At 50.3% G+C, this 15,871-nt stretch overlaps 1 protein-coding gene across 1 annotated transcript in view; it reads left to right on the top strand.

Annotated features, from left to right (window-relative positions):
* Window positions 1-1,104: 1,104 nt before the first annotated feature.
* HEG1 (heart development protein with EGF like domains 1) overlaps window positions 1,105-15,871 on the top strand; it is a 90,029-nt gene continuing 75,262 nt past the window's right edge. Inside the window, exon 1 of the mRNA XM_042954357.1 lies at window positions 1,105-1,423. Coding sequence (XP_042810291.1) covers window positions 1,105-1,423 — 319 coding nt within the window. The remainder of the gene's footprint in view (window positions 1,424-15,871) is intronic.

Genomic DNA, 15,871 nt, shown 5'->3' with positions numbered 1-15,871 from the left:
CTTGCAGTCCCTAAAATTTAGACATTTATTTACTGGGAAGGGAAGGGATATGGACACAAATGGAACTTCATTTGCCAGGAAATGTTGTTTTCATTAAATCTTTGAATTTCTCCCCTGAAAGTTTTCATTTAAAAGTCAGTGATCCCTGTGTGTCCTTCTGTTTAATTTTTTGATCTGCGGCCCTTTTTCTGATTACGAGTTTGCCTAGCCGTGCCTGAATTCACAATTTTCTTTTCCCTGCGGCCTGTTTGGGTGTCCGGGAGGTGACATTTCTGCCGAACTCTCGTGCGAGCCAAAGTTCACATCGGAGCAGTGGTCCGATGGGGTTGGAGTCCGGGCTTGAGAAGGCGCTGGGGGATAGGATGACTCTCGGGTTGGCCACAGGGCGAGGCGTTAGGCTTGGCAACAGCGAACCCAGCACCAGCCCAGAGGAGTAGTGGTGGTGGCGGGAACGGGGGTGGGGGTGGGGAGGGCAGTTCAAATGAGCAAGGGGCAGTGACCGCGCGCTGTGAGGAGCAGGGGAACAGGTTCCACTTCTCTCCCATATCAAAGCACTTTGTACAATCCAGTTAGCGCAAATCACATCACCCAGTACCTGCTTTTTACCCATTTACTGTGCATTTAAGGACTTGGGAAATTCGGAGGACTCGGTTTTTCTGATTTTTTTCTCCCAGTGGCAAAGTAGCAGTGATGGGGGTGGGGAGGGCGTGTGTGAGTGTGACCGAAGTTGGCCTGCAGCGTGGCCCTCACCCCGCGGTCCCCGGCCGGCCCCCGCCCCCTTCCTGCCCTCTCCCCGCCCCCGGGCCCGGCCGCGCTCGGCCGGTGATGTCAACCCGAGGAGGAGCCGCCCGCCCGCCCGCGGCCCGCCCGGGCTAATTAGCATGTAGCGGCGCCGGGGCCGCCTCCGCCTCCGCCGCGCCCGCCCGGCCCCGGCCGCCCTCCCGCGGCTCCCCACAACTTTTGAGGCGGGGACTGCGCTCGCAGCCTCACTTCGCTCACTTCCCCGGCCCCGCGCGGCGCCCGCCGCCCGCTTCCCTCGCACCCGCGGCCGCCCCGCGCCCGCCCCGCGCGCCGGGCATGTGAGCGCGGGCGGGCGCCGCCACCATGGCCTCGCCGCCGCTCCCGCTCCCGCTGCTGCTGCTGCTGCTGCCGCTGCTGCTGCTGCCGCCGCCGGCCGCCCCCGGGACGTGGGGGCAGCCGCCCTCCCCGGCCCGCCGCGCGCCGAGCCGGGCGCCCCTCGCAGGAGCGGGGCTGGCGCGGCCGCCCGAGCCCGAGCCCGGCCCCGAGCGCGAGCCGACGCCGCCCACGCCGCCCCGGGAGCGCCGCGGGCCCGCGCCCCCCGGCCCCAGCCGCACGGCCCTCGGGCCGGCCGCCGCCACACGCCGGGGACGCTCGCGCCGGGCCGCCCAAGGCGGGAGCGCGGGTGAGTGAGAGCCGCGGCCGGGCGCCGGGAAGCCTCGGGCGGGGGGCGTGGGCGCGCTTCGGGGCCGCATCCCCCGCCCTAGGCCCCTCCGCGCGCTCGGTCCCGGCCGCCCGCCCCGCTTACCTGGGCCGCTGGGGACCCCGGGGGTGGGCCGCGAGGGAGGGTGGCGAGCGGGGAGAGTGCTGTCCTGGACTCCATCGCTGGTGGCGGGACTGGGGGGTGTGACCGTCCTGTTCTCCCCCCATCCATGGAAGAAAACTTGTCTTCCGTGGCGTACCCTGGACCTCTTGCCCGACACGTCCCTTTAACAAAAAGAAAAGAACCTCCGCCCCAGAAACCTTCCAAAGGCGCTTCTCCCACCTCGGAGGTGGTAACATCTTCCCGTCAATTCCCGAATCCCAGTCTTTTCCTATAGATACAGAAATGGCCTCTCCAGGTACAGAGCGTAACTTTCGAAGATAAATAACTGATATTTAAGGGTTCTAGCCTTGAGAATATTGTAAAGGACAAAGGATGTAGTTGGAAACACAACACTCTACTGGTTCTCTCTAAAAGCAGAGGAGGGACGGGGGCGGGGGAGGGGGGGACAGTGTGGAGGTGGGGAGTTACAAGGGCAAACCCTTGCGAGGCAAAAGGTGACACAGGACTGCCCCTGAGCCTCCCCTTACTTTCCCAATGGGCTGCTGCTCCATACATAGCCCCTGCCTATCCTGCTCAGAAAGGGACCTGCCCCCTCTGCTCTGGACTTTTATCCAGTTCCTTCTTTAGATCTGGAAGAAATGCCAACGACCTAGGAATTCTAACTGTGACACCATTGTGACCTTGAGAATGCCACCTCTTTTGATCTCAGTTTCTCCATCTGTGAAATGGAAGCAATGATCCCTGTTTCTCCTAGCCTTCTAGTGATGGTGTGACAAAATGAAAGTAAAAATAAATGAAAGTGCTTTGACTAGTCAGCAACGTGGTGGTGTTAGCCACTGCCTTCCTGTGAGTGACACCAGGCACATGCTCTCTCTCAGGGTTACCTGGAAAAGCAAGGTTGCTTGCAACACTAGGCATTGATTTGAAGTTCACGTGAAGGTTGAGAAGATTTCATCTAACTAATTGGCACTTTAAGTTTCTCATATCACACACACTATCTCGCGTAGGAATTAGCTTGCTTCATTGAACCTAGGGATGCTTCCTCTAAATAAGAAAAATGTTTTTAAAAAAAATACACCTCCCAGGAAAAAGTCAACTCCACGTGCAGGAGTACTCCCATCATTGCAGAATGCCTTGTCCTTGTGAATATCTAAGGCACTGGCACAAGACTGAGAAACTGAGTAACAGCAAGGGAAGAGAGGGGAGAGAGAAGCTATAAAAGACCTACCAGAGACCTACCCACTGTGTAACTTCAGATAACTTACAGCATATATTGTTCTAAGTTCCACGAGAAAGAATCAAGAACATAAAAGAGAACATTCCCTGACTTTCTCACACTAGAAAAGTAACTAAGGAACACTGCATAGTATTTTGTAAATTTTCTAAACGGAGAGCGGGTGTAGGGGATAGAGGCCATTTCGGAGGAGACACCCAGGAGCTGAAGGCAGGTTTCTCTGGCTGGGGGTCAGGCATTCTTAGCTGTGGGGCCCCAGCCTTGTTAGGGGTAGGTGGAAGGGATGCTAACTTGCAGGGACATGACTGGATAAGGCTGGCACTTGAGTCTCATTCCTTCTCATGGCTGGGACTCCTCACACATCACAGAGAGCTGGGTGTTACACAGGGAGAGGAACAGTGGAGGGAATTAGCCTAGGGGACTCAGCAGGTAAGAATTGGGGCTGATCTCCTTTGCTAGTTGGGACATAGGGGGGGGACTCAGCAGGTAAGAATTGGGGCTGATCTCCTTTGCTAGTTGGGACATAGTGGGGGACTCAGCAGGTAAGAATTGGGGCTGATCTCCTTTGCTAGTTGGGACATAGTGGGGGACTCAGCAGGTAAGAATTGGGGCTGATCTCCTTTGCTAGTTGGGACATCCTCCCCTCCCGCCCTAAGTGACCCACACTTCTTCATAGATGTGGCAGGTAACACTGCTAGTCCTGGCTTTGCAACCTTCCCGTTGGATGCATTTTGGGAGCAGAGAGCAATGGAGGCTTTGGGTGCATGAGGCTCTGGAAAAATGCATGTGGGAGTCCCAAGAGCAGGTAGCAGGAGCCAGAGTAGTCCAAAATTTCTCTTACCTAAGCAGGTCTCTCCTGGCACCCCCACAAAGCCCACCCAAGATGCACCTGCTCTTCAGCTGATCTAAGGCTGGGCCTCAGGTGGGATGTTAGAACGGTGAGAGTAAGAAAGGAAATTGATTGCCTGTTAAAAACTGCTAGACACTAGTAACACGGCTGAGGATGCGAGCATGTCCTGTGCTTGTTTTCTGGTGGTGGCACAAACAATGTCACTTAGAGGGAAAAGGAAACAACGAACAAGAAATCCAGCAATAAGTGATTTCAGTGAGTCCGAGTTTCCTAATAACCTCTCAGGATTTTCTTCGGACCCTTTTTGATTGTCCACCATGTATCACAAAGTATAATCAGTCACTTCCCAAGGCAGCAAAGTCTCAACACTGAGAGAACCTCCAGAGGCCCTCTGGTCTGCACTGAGTCCCATGTGGGTATCTGCCCTCTCAGCACCCCTGACAGATGGCCATCCAGGCTCTGCAGTAACGTTTTTGTGTTTGGGGAGGTGCTCGCTCCTGCTGGTAATAAGCCCCAAGTCTTACAAATGATGTGCTTCCTTTGATTGTCCGGGAAACTGCTGCAGCCCCTTCTGCTGTGGGGATACAGGTGGTCAGTGCCTGGCATTCATGGCTTGGGCTTCTGGATACACAGGCATCAATGGCAGGGGCCAGAGATGTCCTTTTTTCCCTTGGGGGCCATTTCTAGCCCTTTTCCTCTTGGCAGAGTGCGGGGGTCTCATTGCTGAGTAACCTTGCTTGTGTTCTGTCTGTGGGTTGTTGGCCAGCATTAGGCCGCAGGTCCTCCATTTGCATACCCACCTATCATTCTGCTGGCTGTTCAGATTCATCGCTGGTGTTTGAGCTGGTGGAGATGGAGACGATGCCAAGTCCTAGAGATTTTCTTTTTCTTGGTGTGTGTATTAACAGCTTAGGGCTTCTGAGCCACAGTTCTGAGCGCTTAAGTTTATATGCCTTGATTTTTGTGCTCCATAGGCCATGCTTTAATTGTGAGACCTGCAGATGAAAGGGGAAGCGAAAGGCTTAAGTCCTAATGAAAATCAATGCAGATGGGAAGAACTTTCCCACCCAAAGGGGAAATGACGCTGAGTAGCTGAGCAGCTGGCCCAAGGAATAATAATCTTAGAAAAATGCAGCTCCCTGGAGTAAAGGAAGCGCTGTGAACCCAGCCCCTCCTGGACTGCTCCATCGCTGTCCCCTGAAGTGCTGTAACGTTTCAGGCCAACTAGCTTTAGCTGCTGGGAGAACCACTACACAGTGCAGTGAAGACGAAGGCCGGGCAGGAGGCAGCCCCGTAGGGAAGGGAGTGTGTGTGGCTACCTCTCCCCTGGCTGAGGCTGGCAGTGGTGGTGGTAGGGATTTCTGAGGAGCCCGCTTGCTTTGCTGGAGACTGCTCCAAATAGAAGGAAGGGTGTGGGGAAAGGGATTCTCTGTGGCGTGCGTGTGTTTAAAAGCCACATCCTTTTAACCTGGCAAGAACCCTCTTATTGCTTCCCTCGATGGGCGTGCAAATGCTGAACTGGTATTTTCTGCCCAAGACCTGACTGGTGCGGATAGAGGCAGAACAAAAGATATTTGGTGCCCAGCTGGGCAGTGACTGCATACCTAGTCCTGGGAGGCTGGGGAAGGAGTCTGTGCCCTCCCGGTGGTCCCGGTGTCTCCGAGCAGCCCTGCCCAGCTGGCTGGAAGCAGTGTTCTTGGAGATGACTTGTTGCTCTCTCAGAGACTCTCACAAAGCGAGCGAAGAACAGGTGGCGGTTGTGGTTCCGTTAGCCACTTATTGCCTTCTTCCGTGGCTTCCCTCTGCCCGCCCTGCTTTTGTGTGAGTGGGAAATACCAGGGACGGAGATCAGTTTGGGTCTGTCTTTGGACTTGAAGCCTTTGAGCACCTGTGTGGTCTGGTTGGCGCTTTCCCATTTAACCCTCAAAACAGTCCTGTGAGGGATAGCACTGCTCTTTTACAGCTATGGGAACTGAATCCTGGTGAGCTTGGATCACACAGTGAATGGAGGAGCCAACATTCAGACTGATTTGACCAGATTCACCTGTTGTTTCCATGGTATCGTGCAGCCCCGGTTTTCTCAGCGGCCTGATGGTTCTGGATCTCTAAGACCAGTGCAGTGTTCTGCTTCTTCTCTTCTCCGTCCCTTGCTCTTGCCCCTTGTTTTTGTTTTTTTGAGATCAGGGATGAGAGGCAGGATGTGGATATGACAGCAGTGGATGTGGATATGACAGCAGTGATGGGAACAACCTGCTGAGTGGAGATCCAAACAAAAATTTTCTTTTGGAAATTGCTCAACACAAGAGCATAAGTCTGTATATATGTATAAAAATGGCATTTTATATAGACATTGTGAATTACACTTCATCTATATGCCAATCCATATGTTACTGATACCAGAGGTAGCTCTGTTAATTATCGCCCAAACTGAAATGAGTTGATGACATTCTTAATGGACTCTGCTGGGAACGTGGCCGGTGTTATGGGGCAGTTGGTATGAACACCCCCTCAACAGGAGGAGAGGTTGGATGGTACCCCATTCTGATGCTCTAGACTTGTTTTCTTTCTAACGTCTGTGCATGCCCTCTTCTACCCGTTCCCTGTTCATCTGGTACAGACAGAACAAAGATGTTTCTATCCTGGCTTCTCCCTCTTCCTTTGTGGGAGTGTGGCAGATGTGTCAGTCTGTGTCAGTTTAGCTAATCTGTAGACCCGAAAACACGGCCAAGAGCCCTTTCTACACATGAGGGGCTCTGCAGCTCTCCACCTGTGGAGAGCTGCAGAGCAAGTCGGTGGTGCCCCTCAACCCCGTCACCAGGGAGACTGTGGTGTGTTAGTGATGCAGAAGTGAAGAAATGTCACAAGCAGATCATGCCGACCCAAGGAATGGTGTGCAGAGGTGAAGAGGCTGCTGGGTGCCGGTAGTCCAGGCAGGAGGAAGGTGTGGGCTGGGATATGGATAGCACAGAGGGGGTAGGGTTTTGGCATCAGCAAAACCCCAAATACTGAAAAGCTTAAGACTTTTCAAATGGAGGTGATCAGTAGCGGGGAAGTCCGGGGAAGAGGACTTGGGAGACCTGCTAGGGTCCAGAGTCACTGGAGTGAAGACCAGACTGGAAAGGAGGATTTGTACCGATGGTGGAGGGCTCGAGAGACCTGCCTGAGGCATTTGTGTTTGTCACATCTGCACTGAGGAGCCCTGAGAGCCCTTGAGGAAGGAGCAGTATTGCGTGCTTGGTCAGTGTTCCTTTGTGCTTGACGCTGGGACTTGAGGATGAACCACGTGTGGGTCTCTGCCCTTCCTACAGTCCAGGACTTAGTTCAGAAGTCTGAGAATGCTGGCAGGCGTTGTATCGGTATGATGGGAGGAAAACACTGCAAGCAAGGCATGGGCTAGAATGGGAGCGGTAGAAGTTGAGAGGGAGCGTTGCAAGGGCCATTTAAAAGAGGAAGGTGGGAGGGCCTGGGGACTGCCTGGCTGTGGGGATGACGAGGACAATGGCAAAGAGCTGGCTGGCCCTGCAAGAGGCTGCCTCTGTTGGAGGTGCTTTCACTGTAAAGCCTGCAGCCTGTCCCAGCGGAAATATTGTGCAGTCACAGACGTGGAACTGAACTAGGGGGAAGCCAGGGCCAGAGTCAGCCTGGAAGGGCGAACCTCAACAGCAGCTGAAGCCACTGGAGAAGAGGAGGCAGACTCAGACCCAGTGGGTCAAGAGCATCCAGTGTAGATGGTGAGCCAGGAAGCGGCCTGAAGGTGCAGCTGAGAGGGGGGCAGTCTGGAAGCTGGCCATGCATGGGCAGAGGAAGGTACAGGTAGGTTGACATGAACCTGCCTGAACTTGCTTTCTCATCCAGGTATATCCAGGTTAAAGGGGAGAGGGAGCCAGGAAGAATGAGGCCTGAGGAAAGACCACTGGATTGATTCTGAGAACTTCAGGGGAGACTTTAAGAACACAGGAAGAGTTTGTTTACCTTAAGGGAGACAGCAAACGCCCACCACCCCGGATGAAGTTTAACAGGGACAAGAACTCTGAATTCCCACCCCACTCTGCCATCAGGAATTGGCAACAGGACCCACTTGTTACTTGAATGAGAAACTTAGAAGCACTGGATATCCAGCTCCTTCCCTCACCCTCTGCATCTTTGTTTTGGTGGGGAAGGGGGACTCTTGATTCTGTTTTTCGATAGATATATCAGGGATCTGCCCTCACCATCTCCACTGTTCTGTTTTGCTCTCCCTGCTTCCATGCACACTCTCCCGCTGATCCGTGTTCACAGAGCCCAGAGCGATCTTCTTAAATGTAATTCAGGTCACCTTACTCTCAGGCTGAAAACCCTCCAAGGGCTTTGCATTGTACTTAGAATAAAATAAAGTAAAATAAAAATCCAGCCTCCCTGCTGGAATACCAGGACCTGACCCGCTGACTCTCTGGCCTCTTCTTTCTCTGACCCCCTTCTAACCACACCAGATAGTTGTGTACACATGCCAGACTCCTTCCTGTCCTGGAGACTAGGCACACGGTGCCCCATGCCTATAGCGGAACAGCTCTCCAGGCAGAGGGAGGGAACAACCAGTGCAGGCAGAGGGAGGGAACAACCAGTGCAAAGGCCCGAAGGCCAGAACAAGGTTGCGTGTTTCGGGATTGGAAAGAAGGAAGGCCATGGTGGCCAGATCATGTGGGGCCGTGAGAACCACAGTAGAAAGGTCAGATTTTCTGCTCAGCGCCATGAGAGGTTTTAGCAGAGGAGTGATGCGGAGAGTAGACTAGGAAGGCAAGACAGGAAGTGAAGGTGGGAAGCCACAGCTAGTTTGTGCCTGACACACGGTAAGCATGCATAGTACTTGTTGAATAAATGATTCCTAAAATAGAAGCTAGGCCCAAACACAAAAGTTGGAGGTAGAAAGAACCATGCTTGTGGTAATATTTCTCTGACTGAGCAGCCCTCATGTTCTTGGATCATCAAACATGGGACAGGCAATACCTTCCTCACACTTTACCTCCCAAAGTGTTAGGACAGTGCACTGGACAGTCTTCCCCAGGTGAGGGAGGGGGCACAGGGACTGTCATCAGAGCAGAGTGGCCCGTGTCACTGCTGTGGTGCAGTGCAGGGTGCCTGGGCTGTGGTGCTGCTGTGGTAGGGGATCTCTGGAGTTAGGGGTTTTGATGTATGTCTCTGATGTGTTTGTCTTTTGCTTGCCTTCCTGCCTCCCTTGTTGCATTCCTGCCCGGGAGTTGTCAGAGGACAAGGATGCATCTCCCTGATATTTGCTTCCTTTGGAAGCCTGCCTTGCTGTCAGTCAACAGTGAGGCCATGAGGTGACATTTCTGACTTAGGATCAGGATGAAGTACAAGCATTATGGTATTTCCAAGGTGCATGGTTATCTTTGCCTTTTAAAAATCAGAACTTTTATTTTTTTCTGATTATGTTCGTTTTGTATATTTATCATATACAATTTGGAAGGTGTAGAAAAGTGAAAGTGCCAAATGAAATACCACCTATATGCCAACTACCAGAAATATATTAAAACATTAGCAGTTGTTATATTTCTCATTTACAAGGAATACAAAATTGTGTAGGTACTTAAAAAATTTTTTTTAATGTTTATTTTTTGAGAGAGAGACAGAGAGACAGAATGTGAGCAGAGAGGAACAGAGAGAGAGGGAGACACAGAATCCAAAGCAGGCTCCAGGCTCTGAGCTGTCAGCACAGAGCCCAATGTGGGGCTCAAGCTCATGAACTCTGAGATCATGACCTGAGCTGAAATCGGGGATTAACTCACTGAGTTACCCAGGTGCCCCTAAAACTATATATATATATATTAAATTTTTTTTAACATTTATTTATTTTTGAGACAGAGAGAGAGAGCATGAATAGGGGAGGGTCAGAGAAAGAGGGAGATACAGAATCTGAAACAGGCTCCAGGCTCCGAGCTGTCAGCACAGAGCCCGACGCAGGGCTTGAACTCACGAACCGCGAGATCATGACCTGAGCCGAAGTCGGACGCTTAACCGACTGAGCCACCCAGGCGCCCCTAAAACTATATATTTTTAAAATAGGATACACAGGGGTGCCTGGCTGGCTCAGTCGGTAGAGCATGCGACTCCTGATCTTGGGGTTGTGAGTTTGAGCCCCACATCGGGGCTGACTTTTAAAAAATAGGACACACACACACATATAATGCATGTATATTTCCATATGGTATCCAGATGGATACTGTTCTAGTATATTGTAACTTTTTTAAAGCTACGTCTTTATTGGATATATAACTGTTTCCAGTTTTTCACTATCATAAATAATGTGATGAACGTCTTTGTGAATCAGCTTTTGTATTTGTCTCTGATTATTTGCTTAGTGTTAATTCCTGAATGTGGAAAATTTTAAGATCCTTGACAATACTACCAAATGATACCAAATTATTTCAACAGCATTGTGTGATCTCACAATGTAGATCTCACCACACTCTGTGTATCACCAGGGATTTTGATTAAAACACGGTACCCTTCTCCTGTCTTTCTTTTTCACCCAGATATCTTCAGATAGCGGTGTGTCTGTGTGTGTGTATGTTGGGTGTGGTCAATCACAGCATCTCTCTACTAACCCTATATCCGGAAGCTGCTGGGGCTCCACCTTATCCTCTGGTCTGAAGCAAGTTGAAGAGAGGATGTTTCAGTGGGTGACTGATTCTGCAGGGTGTCTGACCGGCAGGAAGTGTGGTGGATGCTGCTGGTGGAGGTGGGTTCCTCCAGAGCAGGCAGCAAGCTCTCCACCGTGTTGTGTCAGCGTGGCTACATCTGGGCAGGGAGGCATCCAAGCCAAGTGCTTTGGGCAAAGTGGCCAGGCAGAAGGGCAACACGAGTATTTGAGAAGGAACTGTCATGCAAAATTTGGGATGGAGCAAGAGAACACCACAGGGACCTTGTAAATGAGAGCCATTGCATTGGCAATATTGATCCTTTAAATTTTGGCATACTGGGCAAAATTAGATTTCAGTTTGGGGTCTATAAGAACATCTTGAGACTTCTCTTTATGTTCAGAGAATCCTAGACTCTCCAGGTTTGAAGGGAACTTTAAAAAGCTGTCTTTATTCATTAAATGGCAGGCTTGTTTCCAAAATAAGTAGGGAAAGGGGCTGTCACTCTTTTGCCTCATTTACCCTGGTTGATTTCCAGTCAGAGTCAGTAAATTTCACTTTGCTCTCAGAACCTTTTGGTCTCTTTGTTCAGGACATGATGCAAGATTTGAGGTCACCTTAGATTAGGAGATATGTGACAAATCCAGACACTTCCAATTGAGTGATATGACTGGCTGCATTTCACAGACGTGGTTTTTCCCGGAAAGGTTCTGGAAACCAGTGAAACAATTAGACAACCATGATAGTGGCAGAGCTCTAGTTGGGGCTGGAAATGGTGCTCTAGCAATGTGGAGTGGCCAGAGGTGGGGGCTGGTCCAGAAGGTTCAGGATCAAGTTTTGGCTCTGCCACTTAGACACGGGGTAACTTTGGGCATATTGCTTCCTTCTCTGGGCCTCCATTTCTTTATCTGTGGAATGACGGATTGGCCATCTGATGCCAGAAGCTTCATTCCTGAGGGTCCCAGCTTTATCCTGTGAATACCTCCTGACTTCCCTGATGTTGATCTGAAGTGTGAGGAGACTCTACATCTGGCTTCTTAGCTCAGGGTCGGGAGCTGTGGCGCCTATGTGAGGGACGAGGAAGGGTACCTCACAGTGGGTCTTCATGTGTACCTGTGGGCCTGCTAGACCTCTAGCTCCTTGAGAGGAGGCACAGGTCATATTCATCTTTGGCCTTGGCCCAGGGAGCATCTATCCAACTTGTGGCTGCCACCCACTGCCCAGGTGGTATTACAGCAGCACCTGCACCACCATGTGACCTAGGGCTCCTGTCATAAGATCTCTTAAGGAGCTAGAAAGGCCATCTCTGAAGTCTACAGAGACTGTTAAAAATGGACACATTCCTTTTGCTTTATACCTTGGTTCTGGGATACTTGAGCTTTGCAGTATTATGCAGGCTTTCCTGTCACGTAGGAATGTTTGAGGAAAGCTAACAGGTCTGGTGGTATGGCAGGCAGGCTCTGTGCTCCCAGTTCCTGTGGTTGTGGGGCCTCAGGGGAGGCTCTGATCTCACTGGAGACCCTGAATAACAGCAGCCTCCATGTCTCTTCTGGGAAGGAGCTGAGCTACTGGAAGTGAGGAGATGGATGTGATACCTTTGACAGACTTCTGCTCAATGTCTTTGATAAGTTGGGATAAGAAGTCCAGGGAGGAAGACAGGTGACAAGAAGAAGGTGGAGGCCAAGGTCAAGCTCTCTAGCTGACCCTGTGCCATGCTGGGCCATGTGCATTGAAGCAGTCATATTGGAGGAGGGAATAGTGAAAATATAGGAGAGAGACGCCTGGTTGGAATCTGGTAGGATGTTTTTCTTTGTGCAAGGTCATGATTGGTGATTATCATGAATCAGGCTAGTATTGAAAACTACTCTATTTTCCTTCCCTGGGTGGTAGGGGGAGATGGAAACAGCTTCAACATGGGGATAAATTTCACTCCTGAGCCTCTGGGGCCACCAGGACTTTCGTTGTGCCATGCAGTGAGACTTTTTCTGGGGTCATCTGTTGCTAGGATATGTATAAGAGCCCTCTGGCTGTGCAGTCACAGACCTGGGGAGGTCCTGGCTTGGGTGTCAGACAGCCTCAGTTTAAACTCCCAACAGTACCACTTGCAAGCTGTGGGACCTTGGTAGGTTACTCAGTCTCTCTGTGCCTTCAGTTTCCCATCTGTCAGATGGGCTATTAATGGGCCCTACTCAGGAATGTAAGGGTCATATAGCCTCTGTAAAACAGACTGCTTGTTGCTGGGCAGGAGAGCTCTGTAAATACTGGCCACGAGGATGCTCCTGAAACCATTGCCTGTTTATACTGACCTTTGGACTGATGACAACACCCTCTTCACCTCCAGGTTCAGTGGATGGGGGACAAGTTCTGAATGCAAAGGGGTCAGGTCTACTTTCCAAGGACATTTGCTACTTGGTCCCCCTCCCCTTCCCCGGGCCCCCCGAACCTCACTTCTTGGTATTCCTAGAACTTTCTCTCCATCCTTAGCTTCCAATGCAGGGAGGAAAGAGCACAATTTGAAGATTTTAAGTCAGAACAACTAAGTGCCACCTATCCAGCCCTCACCTGCAGTTATCTGCGGAGACCAGATTAATAATGCACGTGAAGCAGTAAGGATTCAATAAAAATGGTATGTGAGGTGTGACTCGAAAGTAATAAACCTTTAAAATCAGTCATGCTAGGACTTCTGTTGTCAAAGGGTACTCTCCTTCAGGTCAGAATTTTTGGAGGTTATTGACACATACCTCAAAAAGCATTCGAAGGAGCTGGGAGCCCCCTTTAGAGCCAGTGCCTGGGCCACAAGCAACTCATTGGTGTTTCTTTGTACTTCTCCATCATCCTGGATCCAAAACGGAGACACCTATCTCGATCCCCTGCATCAGTCACTAAATTGGGCTTGGAATTTTTGTGTGTTTCCAGAATAATCCAAATCTATTATCAAGGGATGAAAATGTGTCCTTATTCAGTAAACTCAAAAATACTCCTCAGGCGCTGTTGAAGATTGTAGAGAATTTTAGGAAACAGTTTGAGGAGTAACAGTGTTGTTGGATTAAGTAAGATCTTAATGGGGTTTCTTTGAAGAGGACCATATTCATTGGTAGGTGAATTCCTGTGGTTGGTTAGGAATTATTTATAGTATAGCTGTGCCTTGTGGTAACGGAGTGCTGCTGTCTATAGCCACAGGCGGAGTTCGGGCAGAGAGATGCCAGTGGTGGCTCAAGAACTCTGACAGGGTCTTAACCTCTTTGCTTTCTAGCTGTGTGGCAGGGGGCAGCTGCCTAATGTCCCTGGGTCTTACTTTCCCTATGTTAGAAATGGGGCTAATGCTATCTATCCTGCTTCCTAGACAAGGCTTCCGAGGAGGAGCAAATATAATTATGACCACAAAGGCATGTTTAAATGTAGACACAGCGAGTAATTTGAGTCAGAATACAATGAACTTACTGTGCCCTGGGCCAGGCATCCCATCTCTGGGCCTGTTTGCATATCTGTAAAATGGCGAAGATACTCCCAGCTCCATCCACCTCGCAGTGCTATCATAGGGGTGAGATGGAAACTCATCCTCGTGGACAGGCTTTGTGAACACGCACGTGCTGTGTATTTGGGAATGCCTCCAGCATTATTATTACTCTAAGTGAGGTGGCCTTTGTGGAGCAGGTAGATGCAGGGGGATGTGTAGAAAGTAGGAGAGGAAGGGGAGAGAGGGACAGCATTCTGGGATGTCTCACTGGCCTGTTGTCAGTCCTCCATCTCTGTCCTCTCAGCTGCCTCTGGTCTTGGTGGCTAGCTCTTTCTCAGCCTCTGTCCCACCCAACCAGTAGGATGTTCTTCACAGGCCTGCCCTTGGCCTTCTACCTGCAGCTCGGTTCAGTGAGTGTTTACTGAGTCCTCCCAGGAGCCACGGTCTCTCCTAAGGGACATAGAAATATGATCGAATATGTTATAATTATACAACAAGTTAAAACAGTAGTCAAGAGGGAGCGAGTTCTCTCTGGAAAAAGCTTCTTGGGAGTGGTGTTCCCTGAGCCAGTTGTGAGAAAGCAGTCAGATTTTGCCAAGGCCCAAGGGAAAGGGAGCAGGGCACTTAGGTAGGGAAGTCCACAAAACAGAGGCACAGAGGGAAGACATAGCATGGCTTCACCTGTTTTCTCTGAGGAGGTGATACCCACAACTATCTTTCTTCTCTTCAGATACCCAGTCCGATTCCTTCAGCCACCTGCCAAACATCTGCACAGTTGTGCTTCACTTTCAACACAACAGATAATGGTTATAAATGCAGGCATGTCATCTCCCCCCTCCCCCTGCCCCCCCCCCCCAGAACCTGTCCTTCCTTTGCTTGTTTATGGTCCCGTTAATTTCTCAGTCACACATTCAGAACCTCAGCCGTCTTTGTCTCGCGGCTTTTTCTCACTCACATGGGATCACCACCGACTCTTCCCTTTGTCACTTTCTTTCTTCTTCTGAATCCTGTCCATACTCTTAATTCCTTTCGGACAGTGGGCAGCGTGGGCTGCCGGGATGTCCCCATTCGGGTCCTGAAACTGCAGTTTGGATCCAGGGGTCCTGGGAGACACCCTGGAAGCCTGCCTGAGGAGCCCTGCCTGTGTCTTTCTGGCTTTCCCTCTCAGAGTATGTTGCCATGTCTCTGTAGCTCTGTCTTCATCTTGTGCTTGCCATTCTTATCCTTCATTCTTTTTCTATTTCTGTATTATTATTATTATTATTTTAGATATTTTATATTGAAGGCCTTTGGAGTCAGACAGACCTGGGCTGGGATCCCAGTGTATTATTTGTGGGATCCTTGAGCATCTGTTTGATCTCTCGACACCTCAGTTTCCTTATCAAAAAAAATGGGGACAATAATGGTGCCCACCTGCCAGGGTTGTGGTGAGAATTAACTGGGACAGTCCATGTGCAATGCCTGGCATGGTGCCTGCAGCGTGTATCTGGGCTGCTGTCATTATCCTCATCCTTGTCTTCGTCGTAATGACCCTACTCTGGCATTCTCCTCCCTAGCTTTACTCTCTCCTCCTCTCTCTGTAAGTTTCTCCCTTTCTTTCTACTCCCTCATTTTATATCTTTTTCTTAACTGGCTATAGCATACAACTGACTTTAAAAATATTGGTTATATTTGAGGGGCGCCTGGGTGGCACAGTTAAGCGTGGTTTCGGCCCAGGTCATGACCTCACATGTGTGTGTGTGTTGGAACCCCACATCAGGCCTTGCGCTGACAGCCATCGGCAGAGCCTGCTTGGGATTCTCAATCTCTCTCTCTCTCTCTCTCTCTCTCTCTCTCCTTTTCCCTCTGTGTCTCCCCCACTCACACTTGTCTCTGTCTCTCTCAAAATAAATAAATAAACTTAAAAAATCTAAAATCTAAAAAATGTATATATTACATATATATATATATATATATATATATATATATATATATATATATAAAACTTGTATTTGAATCAAGTGTCAAGTTTCCCAACTTAGTTGTAAAGGCCTATTGGTAAACCTTTCATTTATGTCTCTAAATAGGTTTTATATATGCACCCCCACGGGCTCCCAGTGGCCCACGGTGAGAGCACCCCTTTCTGGGGCTG

Source organism: Panthera leo, chromosome C2 (assembly GCF_018350215.1).
Source record: "Panthera leo isolate Ple1 chromosome C2, P.leo_Ple1_pat1.1, whole genome shotgun sequence".
Taxonomy (NCBI): Eukaryota; Metazoa; Chordata; class Mammalia; order Carnivora; family Felidae; genus Panthera; species Panthera leo.
This window is presented reverse-complemented; position numbering and strand designations above follow the sequence as displayed.